At 36.8% G+C, this 24,729-nt stretch overlaps 1 protein-coding gene across 4 annotated transcripts in view; it reads left to right on the top strand.

Moving 5' to 3' along the window:
• Nucleotides 1-24,729, top strand: part of pdm3 (POU-domain protein pdm3) — a 442,629-nt gene that overhangs the window by 289,247 nt on the left and 128,653 nt on the right. For all 4 annotated transcript variants that reach the window (XR_016548447.1, XR_016548448.1, XM_090394167.1 and 1 more), the window contains one exon: nt 9,213-9,344. Coding sequence is in view for 2 of the 4 variants with exons in the window: in XM_090394167.1 (XP_090250293.1) it covers nt 9,213-9,344 (132 nt within the window). In the remaining 2 variants the exon portion in view is untranslated. The remainder of the gene's footprint in view (nt 1-9,212; nt 9,345-24,729) is intronic.

The raw sequence follows: 24,729 nt of genomic DNA, 5'->3' as shown, positions 1-24,729 counted from the left end.
TTACTGTAGTCTGGTTTGTCTTTGTTTTTTATTGTGGTTTTGTAGAGAATTTTGTTTATAGTGTTTTGGCTGTATCTGTTTTTTTGTAAGTTATTACTGATAATTTTAAATTCATCTTTCAGTGCCTGTTCACCAGAACAAATCGTCTGAGCTCTGTTTTTTAGCGTGTTGATGACACCTAGTTTTTGTGTTGGGTGGTGGTAGGAGTTCATGTGTATATATTGTCCCGTATGTGTCAGTTTTCGGTAAACAGTGAAGGAAAGATTGCCCGAGGGAAGACATGTGATAAGTGTGTCTAGAAACAGAAGTGTGTTGTGTTTTTCAATTTCAATTGTGAACTGTATGCGTTTGTGTTGTTTGTTTAGGTGGCTAAGGAATGTGTCTAATGTCTGGCGGCCATGGGACCAGATCGCTAAAACATCGTCAATGTATCTAAGCCAGACTTTGGGTTTTAGAGGGGAGGAATCTAGGGCAGGTTGCTCAAAATGTTCCATGTAAAGGTTAGCAATAGGGGGGATAATGGCGAGCCCGTGGCTGTGCCTTCTTTTTGTAAGTAGAAGGCGTTTTGCCATACAAAATAACCCGACCGTAATACATGCGCAAAAAACGCTGTGATATCTGGAGGGAATTTGTTCTGTAGGAGAAGGATTGTGGCATTGATTGGGACATTCCTAAAGAGGGCAGAGACGTCAAAACTGACTAATAAATCATCTTTTTCTAATGTAATGTCTTTGATGATGTTTATGAAGTGTTGTGTGTTTTTGATATAGGAAGGGGAATGACCTACCAACTCCTTGAGTGTTGCCACTAATTTTTTGGCTAAATGATATGTTGGGCTATCAATTCCTTCACGATAGGTCTTACCGGGGTGTTTTCTTTGTGAATTTCTGGTAGCCCGTAAATTCTAGGGGAGCGCACGTAATGAGGGAACAGATTTTTGACTGTATCTTCGGGCCATGTGGTAATTGATTTAAGTAGTTTCTCTGTTTTGTTTTTTGTTCTGTTAGTTGGGTTGTAGTTAACTAATTTGTATGTGTTATTGTCAGAGACCAGCAGATTCATTTTTTCTCTATAAGTGGTACGGTTTAAAATGATAGTGGCTCTGGTTTTTACTATGTTCGGATTTGTTTTAAGTGATTTTATCGCTGTTAATTCTTGTTTAGTTATGTTGCTTGTTATTGTTTTGTTATGGTTTAAAATGTTCGCAGTTTCTATACGTATTTTGTCTGCTATGTCATTAGATATGAATCTTAGGCCTCTTTCCATATTACAAATAACTTCAAGTTTGTCTATCATTTTTGGTGCTATAGTAAAATTTAAAACTTTGTTAAGTATAGAGATTTTATTTTGTTTAGAGCGTGGTTAGATAGGTTAATTATGTTATTGATACCTGTTGGTGATTGGTGGCTCCTGTTGTTTCTTGCTTCTGGTTGGTTATTGTTGTTCACTGTGGCAAACTTTGAATATGGCAGCTGGTTTTGTCGTTCTTTTAGTCTTTGAAATTTGAAAATTAGGTTTTCTTTCTTCGTTTCTTGGATGTGGTTTGCTGTGTTGTCCGTAATCCTTCCTAGGATTATCCAGATATCTGCGTTTAAGTAGCTAGACAGCTCTGTTTCTTCTTTTAGTAGCTGGTTTTGTGTAGTGGCTAGGTTCTTTCTGGTAGCTTGGATATGCTCTCTCAGTAGTGCTTTCTCCATGTGGTGGTATATTCTTTGTGCCTTTGTTGAAGTGAATTTTCTCTTTAGCCTGATGCAATTAGGAGTGATATCGCTGTCCCTACACCGTTTTAAAAATGCCAGTCCATTGATCAAATTTGAAACTTGGATCTTCAGCTTACCGTATTGATTACATCGCTTGTGGATCAAATCTCCATGAATTATCGTAATCCTTTCTTTTAGGGTTACACGGTGATCAGCATTCATTTTAAAAATTTTATGGAATTTACAACCGTAGTAAAAAAAAAACTTTTTTTATTATCCCGACGTTTCAATCTTCATATCAAGATCATCTGGAGCGTACATAAATATACAGGACAAGCTGAGTTACATCATGAACTGTAAGCTAGAGAAACAATGATTTGATCACATGTTATTCTACTGGCATGATCTCTGGTGGAAAAAAAATAAATAAATAAAATAAAATAAAAAATAAATTTTTACATCAAGCTAAATTCTATTTTTACAATGACAGGAATAAACATTCTTTTAAATGGTTTTCTTTCAGAAACAATTGGTGTCCTATTTTTAGTATTACAATTCTTATTTTTGATTTACAATACTGGATTTTCTACAGTCCTGTTTATAGTTGTTGTTGCTGAGGAAGGTCAAATATATACCTTCCATATATTTGGGATTTTTAAACCATCATTGTTGTTCAGGTTGGGGTGGTTGCTGATAATCTCACAGGCTTCCTTGAATTTCCGTTCATACCATGTTCTAGTATGTAGACAGCTGGTGGTTTTCCAGTCAATTCTGTGTAAGGCATTCAGGGCATGATCAGAAAGGCCAGATTCACCATAATTATTATATTTAATGTGTCGTTTATGTTCTTTTTGTCTAATAGGCAAAATTTGTCTATATATGGTATGTTGCAAGTACAATAAATCCGGTATACTCCAATGTAAGCTAGTGGAGGGAGTGGGTCTTTGGATGAGTTGAGTAAGCTTTTTAATTTTGCAGGAGGTTTAAAGGTGGCATTGAGGTTGTACTTTTGTAGTACTCTGTTTATTTTGTCTGATATTCCTTTAATGTAGGGAATGATTATAGTTTTACTGTAGTCCGGTTTGTCTTTGTTTTTTATTGTGGTTTTGTAGAGAATTTTGTTTATAGTGTTTTGGCTGTATCCGTTGTGGCGACAGCGATATCACTCCTAATTACATCAGGCTAAAGAAAAAATTCACTTCAACAAAGGCACAAAGAATACACCACCATATGGAGAAAGCACTACTGAGAGAGCAGATCCACGCTACCAGAAAGAATCTAGCCACTACACAAAACCAGCTACTAAAAGAAAAAACAGATCTGTCTAGCTACTTAAACGCAGATATCTGGATAATCCTAGAAAGGATTACGGACAACACAGCAAACCACATCCAAGAAACGAAGAAAGAAAACCTAATTTTCAAATTTCAAAGACTAAAAGAACGACAAAACCAGCCACCATATTCAAAGTTTGCCACAGTGAACAACACCAACCAACCAGAAGCAAGAAACAACAGGAGCCACCAATCACCCACAGGTATCAATAACATAATTAACCTATCTAACCATGCTCTAAACAAAGACGAAATCTCTATACTTAACAAAGGTTTAAATTTTGCTATAGCACCAAAAATGATAGACAAACTTGAAGTTATTTGTAATATGGAAAGAGGCCTAAGATTCATATCTAATAACATAGCAGACAAAATACGTATAGAAACTGCGAACATTTTAAACCATAACAAAACAATAACAAGCAACATAACTAAACAAGAATTAACAGCGATAAAATCACTTAAAACAAATCCGAACATAGTAAAAACCAGAGCCACTATCATTTTAAACCGTACCACTTATAGAGAAAAAAATGAATCTGCTGGTCTCTGACAATAACACATACAAATTAGTTAACTACAACCCAACTAACAGAACAAAAAACAAAACAGAGAAACTACTTAAATCAATTACCACATGGCCCGAAGATACAGTCAAAAATCTGTTCCCTCATTACGTGCGCTCCCCTAGAATTTACGGGCTACCAGAAATTCACAAAGAAAACACCCCGGTAAGACCTATCGTGAAGGAATTGATAGCCCAACGTATCATTTAGCCAAAAAATTAGTGGCAACACTCAAGGAGTTGGTAGGTCATTCCCCTTCCTATATCAAAAACACACAACACTTCATAAACATCATCAAAGACATTACATTAGAAAAAGATGATTTATTAGTCAGTTTTGACGTCTCTGCCCTCTTTAGGAATGTCCCAATCAATGCCACAATCCTTCTCCTACAGAAAAAATTCCCTCCAGATATCACAGCGTTTTTTGCGCATGTATTACGGTCGGGTTATTTTGTATGGCAAAACGCCTTCTACTTACAAGAAGAAGGCACAGCCACGGGCTCGCCATTATCCCCCCTATTGCTAACCTTTACATGGAACATTTTGAGCAACCTGCCCTAGATTCCTCCCCTCTAAAACCCAAAGTCTGGCTTAGATACTTTGACGATGTTTTCGCGATCTGGTCCCATGGCCGCCAGACATTAGACACATTCCTTAGCCACCTAAACAAACAACACAAACGCATACAGTTCACAATTGAAATTGAAAAACACAACACACTTCTGTTTCTAGACACACTTATCACATGTCTTCCCTCGGGCAATCTTTCCTTCACTGTTTACCGAAAACTGACACATACGGGACAATATATACACATGAACTCCTACCACCACCCAACACAAAAACTAGGTGTCATCAACACGCTAAAAAACAGAGCTCAGACGATTTGTTCTGGTGAACAGGCACTGAAAGATGAATTTAAAATTATCAGTAATAACTTACAAAAAAACAGATACAGCCAAAACACTATAAACAAAATTCTCTACAAAACCACAATAAAAAACAAAGACAAACCAGACTACAGTAAAACTATAACCATTCCCTACATTAAAGGAATATCAGACAAAATAAACAGAGTACTACAAAAGTACAACCTCAATGCCCCCTTTAAACCTCCTGCAAAATTAAAAAGCTTACTCAGCTCATCCAAAGACCCACTCCCTCCACTAGCTCACCCTGGAGTATACCGGATACTGTACTTGCAACATACCATATATAGGAGAAACAGGACGCACTATTCCTATTAGACAAAAAGAACATAAACGACACATTAAATATAATAATTATGGTAAAGCTGGCCTTTCTGATCATGCCCTGAATACCTTACACGGAATTGACTGGAAAACCACCAGCTGTCTACATCACACTAGAACATGGTATGAACGGAAATTCAAGGAAGCCTGTGAGATTATCAGCAACCACCCCAAACTGAACAACAATGATGGTTTAAAAATCCCAAACATATGGAAGGTATATATTATTCGACCTTCCTCACCAAGAACAACTATAAACAGGACTGTAGAAAATCCAGTATTGTAAATCAAAAATAAGAATTGTAATACTAAAAATAGGACACTAATTGTTTCTGAAAGAAAACCATCTAAAAGAATGTTTATTCCTGTCATTGTAAAAATAGTATTTAGCTTGATGTAAAAATTTATTTTTTATTTTATTTTATTTTTATTTATTTATTTATTTTTTCCACCAGAGGTCACGCCAGTAGAATAACGTGATCAAATCATTGTTTCTCTAGCTTACAGTTAATGATGTAACTCAGCTTGTCCTGTATATTTATGTACGCTCCAGATGATGATCTTGATGTGAAGATCGAAACGTCCGGATAATAAAAAAAAATTTTTTTTTTAATACTGTTGTAAATTCCATAAAATTTTTAAAATGAATGCTGATCACCGTGTAACCCTAAAAGAAAGAATACTCATTACCTGGTGGTATGGTAGAGGATTATTGACAGTATTAGTCAAATCATTATACAACAAGTAAAGCATCATTTATTGTGGTTTACAAAATGCTTTACTTCTTGGAAAATTTACTTTTAGACTAACCAGAACAGAATTTAGAATAAAATTTCTGCTAATTGACTATTCTGTGAACTGAAATGTGAAATACATTTAAAGGAGACAGATGATTGTTTCATAAATAAAATTTTATTTGAAGATAGACTCTAAATTGGCTATCCATAATTAAATATTATTATTAACAGACAATGGAGTCAACATGCTCATCATAGGTACCACCCAACCATTAACATACCTGCCATCAATTCACACTTTCTGCATTGACAATATCCTCCAGAAATGCATTCTGCTCATAACCTGTTTGCTATTTAAAAAATCTGTTCCTCAATTTCAACTCACTGTGGTGACTTCTCATTCTTCTCCTTTCTTCCTCAACCCTATAAATAATCCCTTTTATATTAATTTGGTAAAATCTCCTCACTAACTTGAATGTTTTTCTGCCTTTCCATCAAGTGTTAATAATTACACTTCTTCTCCATAACCATTATTCCAGAATCTTGATATTACTTTAGTTATTCTGGACTTTCTTTTACGTTTCTTTTATTATCATGGAAACCAGATGACCAATTGTGTGTACAATAGTCCAGTTCTGGGCTAATCAAGGCCTTACTAAGTACAACTGCCTGTCTCTGCTTGTCAGTGTCCTTCTTATCATATCAGCAGTGCAATCTGATCTTTATAACTTTTGCAATATCACACCTGAGCTTTAAATTTCTATCAACTGTCAATTCTAAATTCTGAATGTTATCCACCACTTATATCAGAGTTCAAAATACAGTAGACATCGTTATACTTATGCATTTCAAACTGCAAACCCTTCGGTCTTTGCTATGTTAAAACAGCAACCCCAGTTATCTGTCCAAGCTGCTAGCTTATTCAGATCTTCTTAAAGGGACTTGACTTCAATAGGGGGGGTGCCATAGGCATCAGGGGGGAGAGCCCCCCTAGTAAAATTATAAAAATATTGTACAAGAACTTTCTAACCTCAAACTATTTGCTGCATAGATTTCCTTACAAACATATTGTCCTCATGTGAGGACAGGTTGTTTTCAAGTTCGTTTTAAGAATATGGTAATAAACATGAGCAAATTAAATATTCACACTTCATCTGCAAGGTATAACAATATATAAAACCATACTAACCTTTCCAGAAGACTCATAAAATCACCAAATTCAAATCAACAGAACAGCAGCTTTTCACTTCCTTGATATCACCATGCACTGCAAAGAGAGAGAGAGATTGGTATTCCTGTAACTCTATTGATACTCCTGCCATCTGATGTGGTTTCTAAGAACACTTTGGTCTTCCCAGATGAGGACTACATGCATACAGTAGCACTAAATTATGAATGAATAATTATTATGAAGGAAAATATATTGTTATTATTATTCCTGACACCTCCAAGGAGTCTGAAGACTCATTGCGGGAGGATATCTACAGCTGTCTCAATCACCACACCGAACCTATACTACGAATCATCTCCATCAACGCCATCTATATGTGTCCTCATATGAGACTCTTATGCATGAGAGGGTTAGATGGATGTTTTGAATACATAATAGATTTATAGAAGCATGTGATAGGTGAGGAGTTGATATTAAATTCTGATTTCCTTTACATGTGTTAGCCATTTTATAATATATTACTATGTTGTGACTGCATCTTCAGTAAATCTGTTCAAGGAGAGATATGATAGGTATTGTGCCTAAATGGGCTCTCTCAGTGAATCCTTAGACTCCTTGGAAGGGCACTCATAATACTACTACTACTAATAATATATATTGCTTCCTCCTCAAAAAATAATAATAATAAAATAGTGTAGATTTTAAACACCAAGTAATGACAATTAGTTACCAGTACAGTTCATAGGATTTTTTCAATGTGTTAATCCAAAACATGTCATCTCTGTCTCCATCAATGCTATTATTGTTTATTGTATCAGTGATCTACAATTGGTTTATTTCATCAAGCAGGTATCCACTGTATATGTTCAGCTTAAATAAAATTTATGGATATGAGGCTAGTAGCATGAATGTGGAGATGGGGGTGGGACTAATGGACAGACTCCAGAGAGTAGTATATGGGGGAGTAGAGTCTAGGAGAATGATGGTGACTAGTGGAGTACTTGAGGGTTCAGTACTAGGGCCACTACTCTAGGGGAAGGTTTAAGAGGGGGATATTCAGTTGTTTGCTGATAGTGCAAAATTGGGGAGAGCAACAGTTGATAAAGATGATGTAAATATCCTGCAGGGTACATGCTGAGTGGTTATGTGCTCCACAACCATATGCTTGGGAGAGGAGTGTCCTGCATTCGATTCTCGTCGCTGACATGAGGAGCTAAGGATCTTTCTCAGACATAGCCAAGTTAGCCGGTCTTGGGCATGGACTGCAGGGTTTTTGTCCCCAGTTTATCTGGGGTTTTTCCTCCTGCAAACAGGCAAACCAGTCTTAACAACACAACGCTTCACAGAAAATTACACATGATTGAGCATGGGGGTAACGACCCCACCTCGTAGGGAGTTATGTAACCAAAAAAAATGGGAGGTCATGGCCCTACATGGGGCTGTAGTGCCAAAGAAGAAGAAGATATCCTGCAAGATGATTTAAATAAATTGGCATTGCATTGTGGGCAAAGGATAATGATTGTCAATTTAATGCAAAATGTAAGGTGTAAAATGCACTTCATGTTGAAAAGGTTGCATATGGAGTATCATATTGATGGTACTGGATTGCAGGAAATTGATGAGGCTAGGGACTTTGGGATAATGGTGGACAAAGAACTGAAGTTCAGGGTATATATTGCAAAAGTTGGTAAAATAGCTCAAAGGATTACTTTGATGTTGAAAGGCATGCTAACAAGTAAAGATAAGGAAGTTATGATCCCTCTTTATAAGGCTATGATTCAGCCACATCTTGACTACTGCACACTGGGTCACCTGGGTTTCTTTCGGACAGAAGATGGTCGAGAGGATTCAGAGACGAGTGACCAAGATGGTGACAGGTCTGTGGAATACTCCCTATGAGAATAGGTTGAAGGTTTGTGGGTTACAAAGTTTTGTTGACAGGCAGAGGAGAGGGAACATAGAAACTTTTAAGATATTAAAGGGATTTTATAAAATTGATGCAAGTGAAATTTTTCATTATGTAACAAATAGTCAGAGAACTAGAAGCCATCTGTGGAAGATGTGTAAGACTATGGATAGTAGGGGTGTGTGCAGACCAGATTGTTTGCATGAAGAGTGGTGAGTGAGTGGAATGGATTGCCAGAATTGGTTATGAGTTCCCTGACGGTGAATGGATTCAAGGAGCAGTATGATAGGATTTGCGTGTATGACAGTTGATTTGGGTCTCCCATGATGAGTCTCTGACTCCATGGAAATGCCATAAAAAATAATAATAATAATAAAATTTATTTCCTATAATAAGTAAATGACATTGTATTTATTCTTATGTAATTAAGCCCCGATAATGTTACATTTTATATTTTTATAAATTAATACTTTATTAATTTCTGAACATATTATATAAATGTACAGCTTCTAATTGTTTTAATTGTAATTTTTGTTTTGATAGACTTCAAGTTCATTTGTTGCAGTGTCCCAGACTCATCCAGTTCAGCATCATTCAACTCAAGTATCTCTAAATCCTGTGCCTACTGTGGGTTCACAACTTTCTCCGCAAATTAAGCAAACATATACAATGCAGGTTTGTCATACATCATTGCCCATTATATGTATAATAAACAATTATGTTTGCTTGTATTGTTTATGTTATTCATGTCTGCATACATTGAAAATATTGGTTTTAATAATAAAACTTATGTAGCTGTCTTATAGATAGTGATAGTCTGTTTAAAAAAAGACAATTTGTTGTTATCTTGTAGCTAAATATTAGACCTTAATTTAAATAGTCAGACATTAAATTTAAGTAGTCTGTTCAGATCCATAGTAATAATAAATTTATTCTATTCCCCCCCCCCCAATCTGAATATTTCTAAATCCTGTACTTGTTGGCTCACATCTTTTTCTATAGGTCAAGCAAACTTACACAGTACTGGTTTGTCTTATATGAATAATCATTATATAGGTAATAAAGAATTGCATTTATTTGGTTTTGTATTGCTTATATTTTTCCTGATAAAATATAGTGGATAATGTACTTTAGTACCTCCATAGTACATTTGAAGAGTGATATGATATGCCTCCTTTGATTAGAAGATTTGATTCTCTCATCATGATACAAGGGTTCTTTATGTAGACTTTTTCAGCTGATCTTATTCCATGTGTTAAAAAAATAAAATAAAATAATAGAGGGGTGGTAGCTAGATTTTTTTTTTTTTCATAGAGTGATGTGTAATTGGAATGAATTGCCTTTGGAAATTGTGGGTGCAGGTAGTGTGAATGAATGCAAGAAAAGGTATGATGGCTGGTGCAGGTGATGTGTGGTCTTCCTTGATGAGTTCTCAAATCCGTGTGTTGAGGCTTAAGTGCTGAAGAATTCATGTTGGAAGTTTAATGAAATTTATCGGCACAGAGAGAAAGGATTAAAACTAATTTTAATACTGGAAATATTGGAAAATATTTCGTCTGTCACAGAGACATCTTCAGGGATTACAAAAAACGTTTTGTAACAACACATACACAAATACAATACAGTAGTGAGTGAAACTACTAAAGTCCTGTCTAGGTGGTGCATCCTCTATGGGCATTTGCAGGTGGCCTAGAATGTAAAGAGAGATCTCTGATAATTAATGTTTCTCAAATTTTGGGAAGTTTAATGCAACCATATTTGTTTAAATTAGGTTGATTCCTGAGTGCAGATGCAGATTCAAAGAACGGTCTTTCTTTTTTGAATTTACTATGGTGGAACATGGTGGTTTTTTCCCAGGAGATCCTGTGGGTGTATCCAAAACATGGTCTGCAAGGCCAGATTTTAAAAAAAAAAAATAGTTTGTGGTTATCTTGTAGCTAAATGTCAGACCTTAATTTAAATAGTCAGACTTTAAATTTAAGTAGTTTGTTCAATCTGATCTCGCAGACCATGTTTTTTTGGATACAACCCACAAGATCTGAAAAAAACCACCATGCTGCACCATAGTAAATTCAAAAAAAGAAAGACTGTTCTTTGAATCTGCATCTGCACTCAGGAATCAACCTAATTTAAACAAATACGGTTGCATTAAACTTACCAAAATTTGGGAAACATTAATTATCAGAGATCACTCTTTACATCCTAAACCACCTGCAAATGCCCATAGAGGGTGCACCGCCCAGACAGGACTTTAGTTTCACTCACTACTGTATTATATTGTATTTTTGTGTGTGTTGTTACAAAAAGTTTTTTATAATCCCTGAAGATGTCTCTGTGACAGAGACAAAATATTGGAGTATTAAAATTAGCTTTAATCCTTTCTTATATATATGGAATATTAGTGCTGATAATATTCCATTAAACCTCTAACATGAGTTTTCAAATCCCTGGAAGTCTTTCTTAATATTAATAATAATACTTTGGATAGCCTTTCACACAGGATTAAATGGATCTCAACTATTAAGTGCTGCACAGAAGTCAATATAAGTGTGAGAGGCTATTTTTGAGTCAAGATCAGCTCCCCTTTTCTTCATAAGTATCATCATCATCAAATTTGTTATGTGTACCCTAAAAGGTGTGTGGGATACTATGATACTACCACATGAAAAAGTTTACATTATTACTTACTTACTGTCAACATTTTTTCCTCCACATTAGTCTTGAATGAGTGGAGTGTGTGTTTGTTTAATACAGAATATCATTTAGAATGCATATTTTTCTCATAGCACTGATGCATACAAGGAAAATGGCAGCCAAGGCTTCCTTGTTTAGCATGAGGAATCACGTAGGATGTAGTTTATATTCCATGTATTCATTGCCAAGAGTGAGTGGGTTATGGTATGAAAGCTAGAGTGGAAAGAGAGAGAGAGTTTGTGGTAAATGTTTTGTTTGCAAGTGTGATGAATAGTGAAATGTGAAGGTAGTAAATGATAGTGTGCAGAAAGACAGCATGAACGAAGCTGCTGAAAGTAATGTGAGTGATGAAGTGACAATAAGGAGTGAAATAGCCTCTTTATACAAGTAGCTCAGTCATGAAGATACTTCATGTGCAAACTTTGTTAGCTTATACTTGGATAAAGGATTAAGCCAAGAATATAATTTCTTGGTATCTTTAATTTTATAATTCAAACCACATGAAAATCTTTCAGCATCTGTCTGTGATCCAGAGTATTTTAATAATAGTTGACACACCTTTTTTTCACTACTTGTATATGGAAAATATATGACTTTTGCATTACTTCAACCTTGGTATCCCCTGCCACATAAAGCCATAATGCACACTGTTGCTATTATTAATGCAGTGTTAAGATATCACTACTTTCCTGCATGATGGAAAGTAGCAGATGTACTCTTAATCACAAATCAGGAAAAGAGGAACATCTTCCCCAAAACTATTGCTCAATCAGGCTGCTTTCCTGCCTAGAGAAGAATAGAAATCTGCAAATGGGATTGGATGGTATACCAGCTCGTGTTGTACGAGAAGCAGCTAAAGAATTGTCAGTACCCTTGACCATTTTGTTTAATTTGAGTCTCGGGTCTGGGTTAGTCCCGAGCGGGTGGAAAGAGGGGAAAATAGTTCCACTGCATAAAGGTGGTTCCAAGACTACTGTTGTAAATTACCGACCGATTAGCATATCAGGAATCATTGTCAAGGTCTTAGAGAAAATAGTCAAGAGGAAAATACAAGATTGGATAGAAGAAAATGGGATACTGTATCGGGGACAGCATGGTTTTGTGAAGGGTAGGTCATGCCTCAGTAACTTGCTCACGTATTATAACACAGTGACGGCTGAACTGAATAAGGGTAATGGGTTTACGGTGATTCTACTGGACCTTGCCAAGGCCTTTGACAGGATTCCACATGGAATTCTAATCAGTAAATTGCAGCATATGGGAATGGACATAGGGTTGGTGAGATGGATAGGAGGGTGGTTGACGGAGAGATATCAGAGAGTGGTTTACTCGGGAGTAGAGTCCACAAGACGGCCTGTGACTAGTGGTGTGCCACAAGGATCTGTTCTTGGACCACTGCTGTTTAATTTGTTCATAAATGATATAGGAAATGATCTGAGAGGAACAGTACATTTGTTTGCGGATGATGCGAAGTTGGGTAGGGCAATAGTGAATGCAGATGACGTCAAAATTTTGCAGGATGATTTGGATAGATTGGAGGTCTGGGCTAAGGAGAATGGATGTCAGTTTAATGTGGCAAAATGTAAGGTTATGCATTTTGGGATGAAAAGATTGGCGGCAGTTTACTGCATTGGTGGAACCCTGCTCCAGGAAATTGATGAGGCACGAGATTTAGGAGTGTTGGTGGATAAGGAATTGAAATTTAGGGGACACATTGCAAAAGTGACCAAAATAGCTCATCAAATCACTTGGTTGCTGAAGAATACGTTGACAAGCAGAGACAAGCAGGTTATTGTTCCTCTCTATCGAGCCTTGATAAGACCCCATGTAGACTACTGTGCTCAGATTTGGTCACCTAGGTTTCTTCTTGATGGGGAGGAGGTTTAGAGGATCCAGAGGCGAGTGACCAAGATGATAGCAGGTCTGTGGAATGAACCGTATGAGAACAGGTTGAGGATTTGTGGGTTGCCAAAATTGGTTGATAGGCGGAGGAGGGGAGATATGATTGAGACATTCAAATTACTGAAGGGTTTCTATAAAATTAATTCAGAAGATATTTTTGAGAACAGGGCTGGTTGTGGGAGGACTAGGGGACATCCATGGAAACTGGGCAAAAGTGTGGTTAGTAAAGGTGTTAGAGCTGGGTTCTTTACTTTTAGAGTAGTGAATGAGTGGAATGCGCTCCCTGAGTCTGTAGTGGATGCTGTGACAGTGAATGAGTTTAAGGCGAGGTATGATAGATACTGTATGAATGTCAGATAGTTGTGATGAATATGATTTGGGGCCTCCCTCGATGAGTCTAATGACTCCCTGGAGTTGCCCGTAATAATAGTAATAGTAAATGTCCAACTACATCCTCTGTCCAAAAAGAAACTAAACTTTTCGAAAATAGAAGAAACTAGTGGTGCCACCTATTGTATCTTTTTGTTGTCTAAAGCGGCAATCTTCATTAATGTTGTGTCAACTGTAAGCCGAGTTATAGTGCCAAGAGTGTCAGTGTGTTTTGATGAATGGTCGGAAAATGAGTTTCAATCAGAGAGCTGCAATTGACTTTTGTGTTAAACTTGGTAAAGGTTTTACCGAAACGCATCAAATGCTTCAAAAAGCATACAGTGATGAATGCTTATCCCATACTCAAATTTACGAGTGGTTTAAGTGATTTCAAAGTGGTCGTCGTGAGATGCGTGAGGACAACGAAAAGCCAGGTCTTCCAAAAACTGGACTGAGCAAAATAAACATCCAAAAAATGTGTGATTTCATCAAAGAAAACCCGAAATCGTCCGTGAGATTGATTGAAGATGAATTGGGGATTCCAAAATCAACTGTGCACGACATTTTGACCGAGAGGTTGGGCCTTCATAAATTGAATTTGCAATTTGTTCCCCACAAGTTGACCAAAAAATGTATCAAATTGAACACTGCAAGGACCTCATTAAAACCGCTCGTAAGGACTCAGATTTCCTTGAAACGATCGTTACTGGTGACAAAACATGGTGTTTCGAGTATGAGCCTGCAACAGAGTGCTGATTGGAGACCACCAGAAGAGGGGCATCCGAAAAAAAGTCGTTTGGAGAAGTCAAAAGTAAAGGCAATGCTGATTTGTTTCTATGATTCAAAGGGCATTATCCACAAAGAATTCGTTCTGCCTGGCCAAAACGGCCAATGGTGAGTTTTATCTCGAAGTTTTAAAGCGATTGATGGCAAGAATTAGTCTCGTTCAGCATGAATATCGTGATGCAGGCAGCTGGTCACTATTGGATGATAATGCACCATCTCATCGTTCAAACATTGTGAGACAGTTTTTTAGCAAAAACCAAGTTTGTGTGTTGGATCACTCACCTACCTGATTTAGCACCCTGTGACTTCTTCTCCCGATTTCCTTTGCCAATGAAAGGAAAGCGATACAACACCATTGAAAACATCCAAGTGGCTGTAACCACGACCCTCAACAGTATCCCAAAAACCGATATAAAAAACTCATTTAATGAATTAATTGACCATGCCAAACACTGTATCGAAGCTGAAGGAGAGTATATTGAATTGAAATAAATGATTGGAATAATGATAATTGACCTGTTTTATTTTCTATCAGAAATTCGGTTTCTTTCTAGACAGAGGGTGTATGTCGTGCAGACTACAGACAAGAGTATACAAAAGATTATGCAGGTAGATTATTATGTCTGTACACGAATGCTAAGAGTATCAGAAACAAAGGGTTAGAGGTTGTTGCCTTAGTCAATATGTTGGAACCACAGATTGTAAGCATTTGTGAAATCTGGCTTTCAGAATCACACATACTAACTGATATCGAGTGTAAAGGATACAATATTTTTAGGAAGGATAGAGGGGTTAAGAGAGGAGGGGGCGTGCTGCTAATGATATCAGATGACTTGAATCCAGTTAGAGTTGAGACCTATGATTGTAGTACTGCTACTACTAACAGTATTTCATGTTGCAGTGAGTTTGAAGCCATTTGATGTGAGGTGAAATCTAACAAGATCAATTACATAGTGGGGTATTGTTACAGACCTGGTGAATCGATTGCTAGTGATGAAGAAATGCATCACCAAATAGAAAAGATGAGCACAAAAAGAGTAATCATCATGGGACATTTTAATTATCCAAATATTGATTGGATAGCAGTAGAATCTGATGAGAAGAATGAAAATGCATTATTGAGCTGTTGCAGGACACATCCTCAAGCAGCATGTGACAAGGAACTCGAGGTCAAAGAGTGTTAGATTTGATTATACTGTCAGGGGGTATAACTATTCAGCCTCAGGATGGTGACGGTGATCATGCGGTATTCACTTGGGAAGTGACTAAGTTTTGAATGTTCCATTTAGAAAAGGAACATTCAATCCTTTTCTAAAGGATTTCCTGAACAAAGTAGGAAATTATGACCAACTGAGGAGTATACTGAGTTCAATGGAATGGGATCGGTTGCTGGATGGGAAGAATATCAACAGTGCATGGGAAGCATTTGAACAATACTTAAATGATGCAATTTCAGAATGTGTTCCGAGAGTTCAAAGAATAAATGGGGTAGGAGTCAAATGGATGTGTAATTTTATTGAGCAAGAGATTTGTCAGAAAAAGGATGATATGGAAAGAATATCGTATGCATAAGGATGATGTCCGTTATGAAAATTATAAGCAGCAGACTAGAATGGTAACGACTATTGTATGGAAAACTAAGTCTGAGTATAAAAAGAACTGGCTCTGCAAACTAAAGACAACCCATAAGAATTCTATTGATATGCTGCAAGTAAAAGAAAGAATGAATATGAAAGAATAACTCTTCAAAATACAGGTGGCATGAGGGTTGCAGATGAAGAAGAGGTTGTTCAACTAATGTGTACACAACATTGAGCTCACTGCTACCTCTTCACTGGATGAAGAAACTCAGGTGTATGAGGATGAGGTATTAGAGCTGTTGCACAAACTGAATAAAAATTCAGCAGTGGGGACTGATGGGATATCAGTACATGTGCTAAAAGAATGTTCAGTTGAACTGGCTATTCCTTTGACCAGGCTGTTTCAGAAGAGGGAATATTCCACAGGAATGGAAAGAATGTATAGTAATTCAATTGCACAAGGATGGTGCAAAGACTGATGTATCCAGCTATCGACCAATTAGTATCTCAGGAGTGGTGGTGGATATTTTGGAAAAATTGGTCACGGCTCACATTCAGAAATGGGTTGATAGTGAATCTCTACTTTCCAATGAGCAACATGGGTTTAATAAGGGTAGATATCGTTTTAGCAACTTGCTCACATTCTATAACAATGTTACCATTGAACTAGACAAGGGATATGGATACACAGTGGTACTTTTGGATTTTGCTAAGACTTTTGACAGACTACAGCATTTTTTTTTTTTTTTAAATCAGTAGCCTGTTCCATAAATTGGAGAATATGGGTTTGGTTTGGATTAGAATGTTATGATGGATAAGAGGATGGCTGACTGACAGATATCAAAAAGTGGGATATGGGGGGGGGGGGGTGAGTCTGCAAAATTTAAGTAACAAGTACTGATCATTGTACCACAAGGATCAGTACTTGGTCCACTGTTATTCAATCTATACATTAATAATATTGGGAAGGATTTGACAAGCGACATACAGATATTTGCTGTTGATGCAAAAATAGGTAGGGTAATCAGGAATGCTGCTGATATGCAGTACTTGTAGAATGATTTCAATAGGCTGGAATTATGGGCATGCAAAAATGGGTGTTAGTTCAATGTCAGTAAATGTAAAGTCATTCACTTTGATATGATTAGATATCCAATGTTGTATTATATGGTGAGATTAGGCTAGAAGAAACTGATGAGGCTAGGGATCTTGGAGTGTTGATAGATACTAAGTTGAAGTTCAGGGGCCATGTAGCAAAGATTGCAAATACAACTCAAAAGATAATTACAATGCTGAAACAAATGTTCACATGTAAAGATAGTGATGTCATTTTACCTCTTTATAAGGCATTGATAAGACTTCACTTGGACTATTGTGCTTAGGTCTGGTCTCCTGGTTTCCATTGTGTTTCTGATACTGTGGGGGGAGAGAGAGAGAGGGGGTGAGTGAGTGCAAAGGAGAGTGTGAAAAATGATATCAGGATTATGGAATACTGATTATGAAGACAGATTGAGAATTTGTGGATTGCAGATATTATCAAACAGGAGAAAGAAGGATGATAAGATTGAGACTTACAAACTTCTGAAAGGATCATACAGGATTTCAATTGGTAGAATTTTTCAGTTTATGGAGGGTTGGGTGTTTAAGGGTCAAAGCTGTATAACTGTGAGGAGACCTCCACTTCGCCTTTGAAGGAATGCAGAGAACCAACCAGGGCTCATGACTTAATGTCCAGTCCTCACCTTCTTAGAGTGCACTGCGTTAGGTATCTACCTGGATACTGAACGAACAAGGATGGGCTGGCAATTTGATATTTAGCTGTATTCTTATTGGCTTAAACCACAATTTTAAATGATAGTACAACATGATAGAATTTCATGCCGGCTGGGGCATCACCCGGTTAAACAAGCCCCCCCCCCCTGTTGTTTTTGCTAGGGAACCAGGACAAACAATGAAAAGTCAACTTCTGGAACAAACCCTAAACACACTCCAACTCAATATCACGAGAGTTCAAGATCGGTACTATCAACATAAGAAGCCTGAATGGCAAAGAAATGGAGCTAGCTCAGGAACTGGATAAGTACCAGATCAATATAATAGGGGTGACTGAAACAAAAAAAAGGCAAAAACTGGTTAGATCTTTCTGAGCAATAAATACAAAATGTTATATTTAGGCAATGACAATCAAGGAAAAGAAGGAGTAGCCATAGTACTTAAACACTGCCATCTGATTGAATGGTAGGCAATTTCAAGTAGAGTGATGTGGACAAATATCAGAATGGGGAACTGGACAGAGACTTATTTTGTGCGTATGGTCCCACAGAAGGTTCTGCTAAGGTAGAAGTGGGGGAATTTTTTGAGGCTTTAGAGAAATCAACTGATACAATGAAAAATGAAAAGTCAGTCCTTGTTGGGGAATCTAAATAGCTTTGTAGGAAATGATTGTCAGACATACATAAATATTTTGGGAAAATGTGGAGAAAATAGCAAACCTAATATCATCATCATCATCAAATTCTTGCCATGTACCTTCAAGGGGTGTACAGGATATGGCAGTATTACATGAAAAAATTACATCATTACTAACTTCCTATCTACAATTTTCCTCCAAATCAGTCTGTTACTTGTCAAGACTCCAACATTATCAGATTTTTCTATCATCTAAGGCACTTTGTACCGTATCAATCCACCTATATCTTGGTCTTCCTCTGGGTCGTTTTCCTGCCAACCTGGCAGAGAACACTTGTTTTGCTAATCTTTCTTCACCCATTCTGTTTAAGTGACCATACCACCTTAGATTAGCTCTGCTAATGCATTCCTGGATGCTGACAATGTCAAGTTCTTTCCTAATATCCTCATTTTTAATATGATATTGCCATTGATGCCATCTATTCACGCCTCTAATCTTTCTTAGGACTCTCATATCTGCGGTCTCTAGTCTTTGGTCAAGTGTTTTACTTCTGACCCAGCTCTCAGATCCATAAGTTAAAACTGGTTTGAACACTGTCTTGTATACAGCTAATTTAGTGTTCCAACTAATTTCTCTCTTATTCCATATGAATTTATTCAATTGACTTCCCATACCAGCTTTGCTGATTCTGTTGTCTATTTCTATATTTAATTTACTATCTTCAGCAAAAATTGTGCCTAAGTAGCTGAAATGTTTTACTTGTTCCACAGGTTCTCCATTCACAACACAGTTGACATAATTCAATGATTCTGCCTATTTTCATTGTCTTTGTCTTTTTATTGCTGACCTTCATACCATATCTATTACAACAGCTATTCAATTTAGTCAGAGAATCTTGCAGACTTGAAGCTGATTTATTTAGAAGTATAACATCATCCGCATAAAGCAAAGAGCTGACATTAACATCTCCAATTTTGATATCAGGTTTAATTCCACTTTCCTTCATAATGTGATCCATATAGATAATGAATAACAGAAGGGATAATGTACATCCTTGTCTCACACCAGATTTAACATTAAACCATCTTCCTGTACTTCCTTCAATTCTAACTGCTGACTTACAACTTAAATAAAGACTACGTATTGCTTGATATAATGCCCCATTGACACCATATAACTGCAGCGTATTGAATAGCTTCTCTCTTGGCACCTTGTCATATGCCTTTTCCAAATCGACAAAACTTAAATACAGATCTTTGTTATATTCCCATGCTTTCTCGACTATTTGTCGTAAAGTGAAGATCTGATCCTGACAGCCTCTATTTGGCCTGAATCCAGCTTGTTCTACACCAAGCTTTTCTTCCACAATTCTTCTCAACCGTTTCTCACGTATACTTGCATAGATCTTGCCAGGAACACTCAGTAAGGAAATACCTCTGTAATTCTCACAATCAGTTTTATTTCCCTTTTTATATATGGGTACTATGAGAGCTCTACTCCAATCATCGGGAATTCGTCCCTCTGTCCAGGCTTTCTGAACTATGCAGTGCAGCCACTGTAAGACTTTTATACCACCATACTTCAGCATTTCTGGTCGAATATCATCTACTCCTGCTGCCTTTCCACATTTCAAGCCTTTGATGGCTTTTTCTACTTCAAGTATGGATATGTATTCCTGACTGCATGCCTGGTCAGTGTTTTTTATCACTGTGCTGTCATCACTGCTTGTTTCATTTAACAGTTTTTCAAAGTAATTACTCCATACTTCAAGGATATCTTTTTCTCCTGTTTTCATGTCACCTTTATCATCTCTAACTCCTTTTACCGCACTCTTTCCTCCATTGCTAAGCTTCTTCAACAACCTCCAGAATATTTTGCCACCTTCTTGATATTTATTTTCTATATTCTTGCCAAAGTCCTCCCATGACTTTTGTTTAGCTAGTTTTACACACTGTTTAGCTTTCTTACATTTGTCTCTGTATTCTGTAAGAGTAAAAGCTGACTTATTTGCCAGGAACTTTTGATATGCTTTTTTCTTTTCCTTCACTGCCTCTTTAACTTCCTGTGTCCACCAGGGAGTTCTGATTTTTTTATCCTTGCACACAACTTCACCACATGCCTCTCTGGCAGAATCAATCAATGTTTTCTTCAGAGTTTGCCACTCAATCTCCAAGGTTTGATTCCTGTTCTCAAACTCTTTCATTTTCTTTTCAATAATCTTTCTGTATTTTAGTCTACAGTTCACATCTGAGAGCTGCTCAACTTTTATTCGCTTTAAAACTTTCTTACATGTTATTCTTTTCAATGTGAAATTCAATTTTATCCTGCTCAAGACTAAATAGTGATCACTTCCAATTTCAAATCCTCTGTACACTCTGGTGTCCTGCACCAGGGAGAAAACATCACTATCAACAATAACATAGTCAATGAGACTTTTCTTATTCCTAGCCTCTTCTCTCCATGTCAATTTGTGCACATTTTTATGTTGGAACATGGTGTTAGTAATAACCATTCCATGTCCTGAGCAGAAATCCAACAGATATTTCCCATTATTATTAGCTTTGCTCTTTTCTCCAAATTTTCCCAAAATATTTTTGTATGTCTCACAATCATTTCCTACTCTGCTATTTAGATACCCAACAAGGACCAACTTTTCCTTTTTCATTGTGTCAGTTGCTTTTTCTAGAGCGTCAAAAAATTCCTCCACTTCTACCTTAGTAGAACCTTCTGTGGGACCATAGGCACAAATAAGTCTCATTGTCCAGTTCCCCATTCTCATATTTGCCCACATTACGCTACTTGAGACTGACTGCCATTCAAGAAGATTAGCCTCGTATTTTGTGTTGATTACTATGGCTACTCCTTCTTTTCCTTGATTGTCATTGCCTGAATATAACATTTTGTATTTATTGCTCAGAAAGCTCTCACCAGTTTTGGTCTTTTTTGTTTCAGTCACCCCTATTATGTCGATCTGTTACTTATCTAATTCCTCAGCTAGCTCCATTTCTTTGCCATTCAGGCTTCTTATGTTGATAGTACCGATCTTTAACTCTGGTGAGGTTGAGTTGGGGTTTGTTTTCAGATTTGTTCCAGTAGCTGACTTTTCGCTGTTCACCCTGGTTCCCCGGCGAAAACAACGGGGGGCCTCTTGTTTAACCGGGCGACGCCCCAGCCGGCATGAAATTTTGTCATGTTGTACCATCATTTTTTATTTTGGTTTAACCAATAAGAATACAATTTGGTCGGCTAAATCCCAAATTGCCAGCCCATCCTCGTTCATTCAGTATCAAAGTAGATACCCAACAGGGTGCACCACGAGAAGGTGAGGATTGGACATTAGGTCAGAAGCCCTGGTCGGTTCTCTGCATTCCTTTAAAGGCTATGTGGAGGTCTCCTCTCAGTTATACAGCTTTGACCCTTAAGCACCCCGCAAAGCTAATAATAATGGCAAATACCTGTTGGATTTCTGCTCAGGACATGGACTGGTTATTACTAACGCCATGTTCCAACATAAAAATGTGAACAAAATCACATGGACAGATGAGGCAAGTAATAAGAAAAGTCTAATTGAGTATGTTATTGTTGATAATGATGTTTTCTCTTTGCTGCAGGACACTAGAATGTACAGAGGATTTGAAATTGGAAGTGATCACCATTTAGTCTTGAGCAGGATAATTGAATGTCATATTAAAAAGAAGGACATGTAAGACAGTTTTAAAGTGAATAAAACTTGACAAGCTCTCAGATGTGTACTGTAGACTAAAGTAACATTATTGAAGAAAAAATGAAAGGGTTTTGAGAGCAGGAACCAAACTGTGGAGATTTAGTGGCAACTGAAGAAAACATTGTTTTTGATTCAGCCAGAGAGGCATGTGGTGAGGTTGTCTGCAAGGATAGAAAAATCAGAGCTCCATGGTGAACACAGGAAGTTAAATTGGCAGCGAAGGAAGGAAAAGAAGAAAGCATATCAAAAGTTCCTGGCAAATAAGTCAGCATGTGCTCTTAGAGAACACAGAGACAAATGTAAGAAAGCTAAACACTGTATAAAACTAGCTAAACAAAAGTCATGCAAAGACTTTGGCAAAAACATAGACAAAATAATCTGCTATTTCATTGCATATTTTCAAGTGTATTCTGAGTTCCATCCACTACTTCAATCTCTCGACCTGATACACACTTTTAACCCTCACTGGCATAGCATTTTTGGCACACTTTCCCTACTGTCACTTTCAAACCAAATTTCATCTGCCTTCGATAATGCATACATTTGCAGACATTTCACTGCAAGAAGATCCTTTGGTTAAATTCTTTAAACAATAATGCCTTGGATGCCATTGTTCTGCTTCACTTCAGTGCCATGTGCTTACTTTTCTACATAACTTATTTTTCAAAAGATTAAATTAACAATATTTACAACAAAACGTTTAACTTTAAACTAATTTACTCTACAATACAGTCTAATTCTAACACAATTTTTTAACTGATAAAGCTATTTTTTTAAAACTAAACAACTTAGTTTTCAGAGCTCTCCAAACACAGTCATACTACCATATGCCACCTTGCATTCAATCCAAAAATCTATCTTCAACAGGACTCAAACCCATGACCTTTGGATCTAAACTCTAACTCACTATGGACTTCCCCACAAAGACTAACCTATTGCACTCATTCAATACTCTCCAAGCAAGAAACTTAGTTCTAACACCCTTGCTAACTACACTCTTACTGTGTTATTCTTTGCAAATGTTGCTATCCATCCTAATCTACTGATAACCCAAAAATCACTGCCAGAAGCCCAAAATGGGTAAACCAAAGGCTCAATAATATTCCTAGCTCATTACAATGTACCACCTAGCAGTAGACTAAAACAAATATCTGAAGACAAAAGACAAATATCTCAAGTGCTCCTAAAAAACCATATCAAACAAGTAATTTTTAATTAGAAGAAACACATGTATAAACCACAGTGAAAATTATTTAATTGTAAATATTTCATCCTAAGTATCTTAGGATATCATCAGTACAGTATTTAAACAAAAATTAGGAATAACATACAGTTAGGGCGCATGATTACAATAGAATTTCATGAAAACGTGCATAACATGCTGAAGTAGTACAAAAAAAAAACAAAAAAAAAAAACGTTAATTATTTAACACAGTTTTGTATGATAATTTCCCATACTTTAGGAATAATAAGAACGTTGTTGCGGTTTAGGTTTGGTCTGTGTAGTAGGGCTTCAGAACTTTCTTTGTATAAACGTTCATGTTTAAATATAGATCTATGTAAAAGTTTAGCCTTTTCCCAATGGATCCTATGGTTTGGATTTTCAATTCCGTGTTGAGAGAGGCCAGATTTCTGCGGTTTAAGAAGACGAATGTGATCTTGATGTTCTGAGATGCATTTCTGAACAGACCTACCTGTCTGTCCAAAGTAAGATAATTTGCATGAGCATGGAATCTCATAAACACCAGGTAACATCAAGGGTGAGAATTTGTCCTTAGGAGAAGGTAATAAGTTGTAAATTTGGTTGATAGGTTTGTAAGTAGTGACAAAATTGTATTTCTTAATAATTTTAGAAAGACCTTCTGAGATGCCTTTAACTTAAGGTATGGGAATCCTATGCACTTCTTCCTGTCTGGTTTGATGTATGCAGAAGTGACTGATGATTTTTTGAGTTGTTTTGGGATTATATCCATTTAGGATGGCTGTATTTTTGATAACTTCTAATTCCTGGTTTAAAGATTCTTCAGAGGAGCAGAATTTGTGTGCTCTGGAAACTAGTGATTTAATAATGCCAGATTTCTGAGATGGATGATGAGCAGAAGAATTGTGAATGTAGCGACCTGAGAATGTAGGCTTGCGAAAGAGGCGATGGAACCGTCTTCTTTTCTTTTGATGTGTAAATCCAAAAAAGAGATACCCTGTGGAGATTCTTTTTCTAATGTAAAGTTGATGCAATGAATTTTATCTAGAAACGGTTGTAATTCAGGTTCGGGATGATTCCATACTGCAAATACGTCATCGACATATCTTAGCCAAATTTTTTGGTTTGGGTTCAAAAGTGAATATTTTTTCCTCAAGGTGTTCTAGAAACAAATTTGCTAGGTTTGGTGATAAAGGAGATCCCATTGCTGTTCCTTCCTCTTGCTTGTAAATTTGACCTTTCCAGGTGAAGTAACATGATGCAATAACAAACTTGAACAATTCAACTATATCAGACGGAAATTTTTGAGTTAGTAATTCTATTGTTTCTTTATGGGGAATGTTAGTGAAGAGGGAGACAATGTCGAAGCTGATCAACAAGTCAGTTTTTGATAG

Source organism: Typopeltis vanoorti, chromosome 6, assembly GCF_054136105.1.
Source record: "Typopeltis vanoorti isolate ZY-2024b chromosome 6, IOZ_Tvanoo_1.0, whole genome shotgun sequence".
NCBI lineage: Eukaryota > Metazoa > Arthropoda > Arachnida > Uropygi > Thelyphonidae > Typopeltis > Typopeltis vanoorti.
This window is presented reverse-complemented; position numbering and strand designations above follow the sequence as displayed.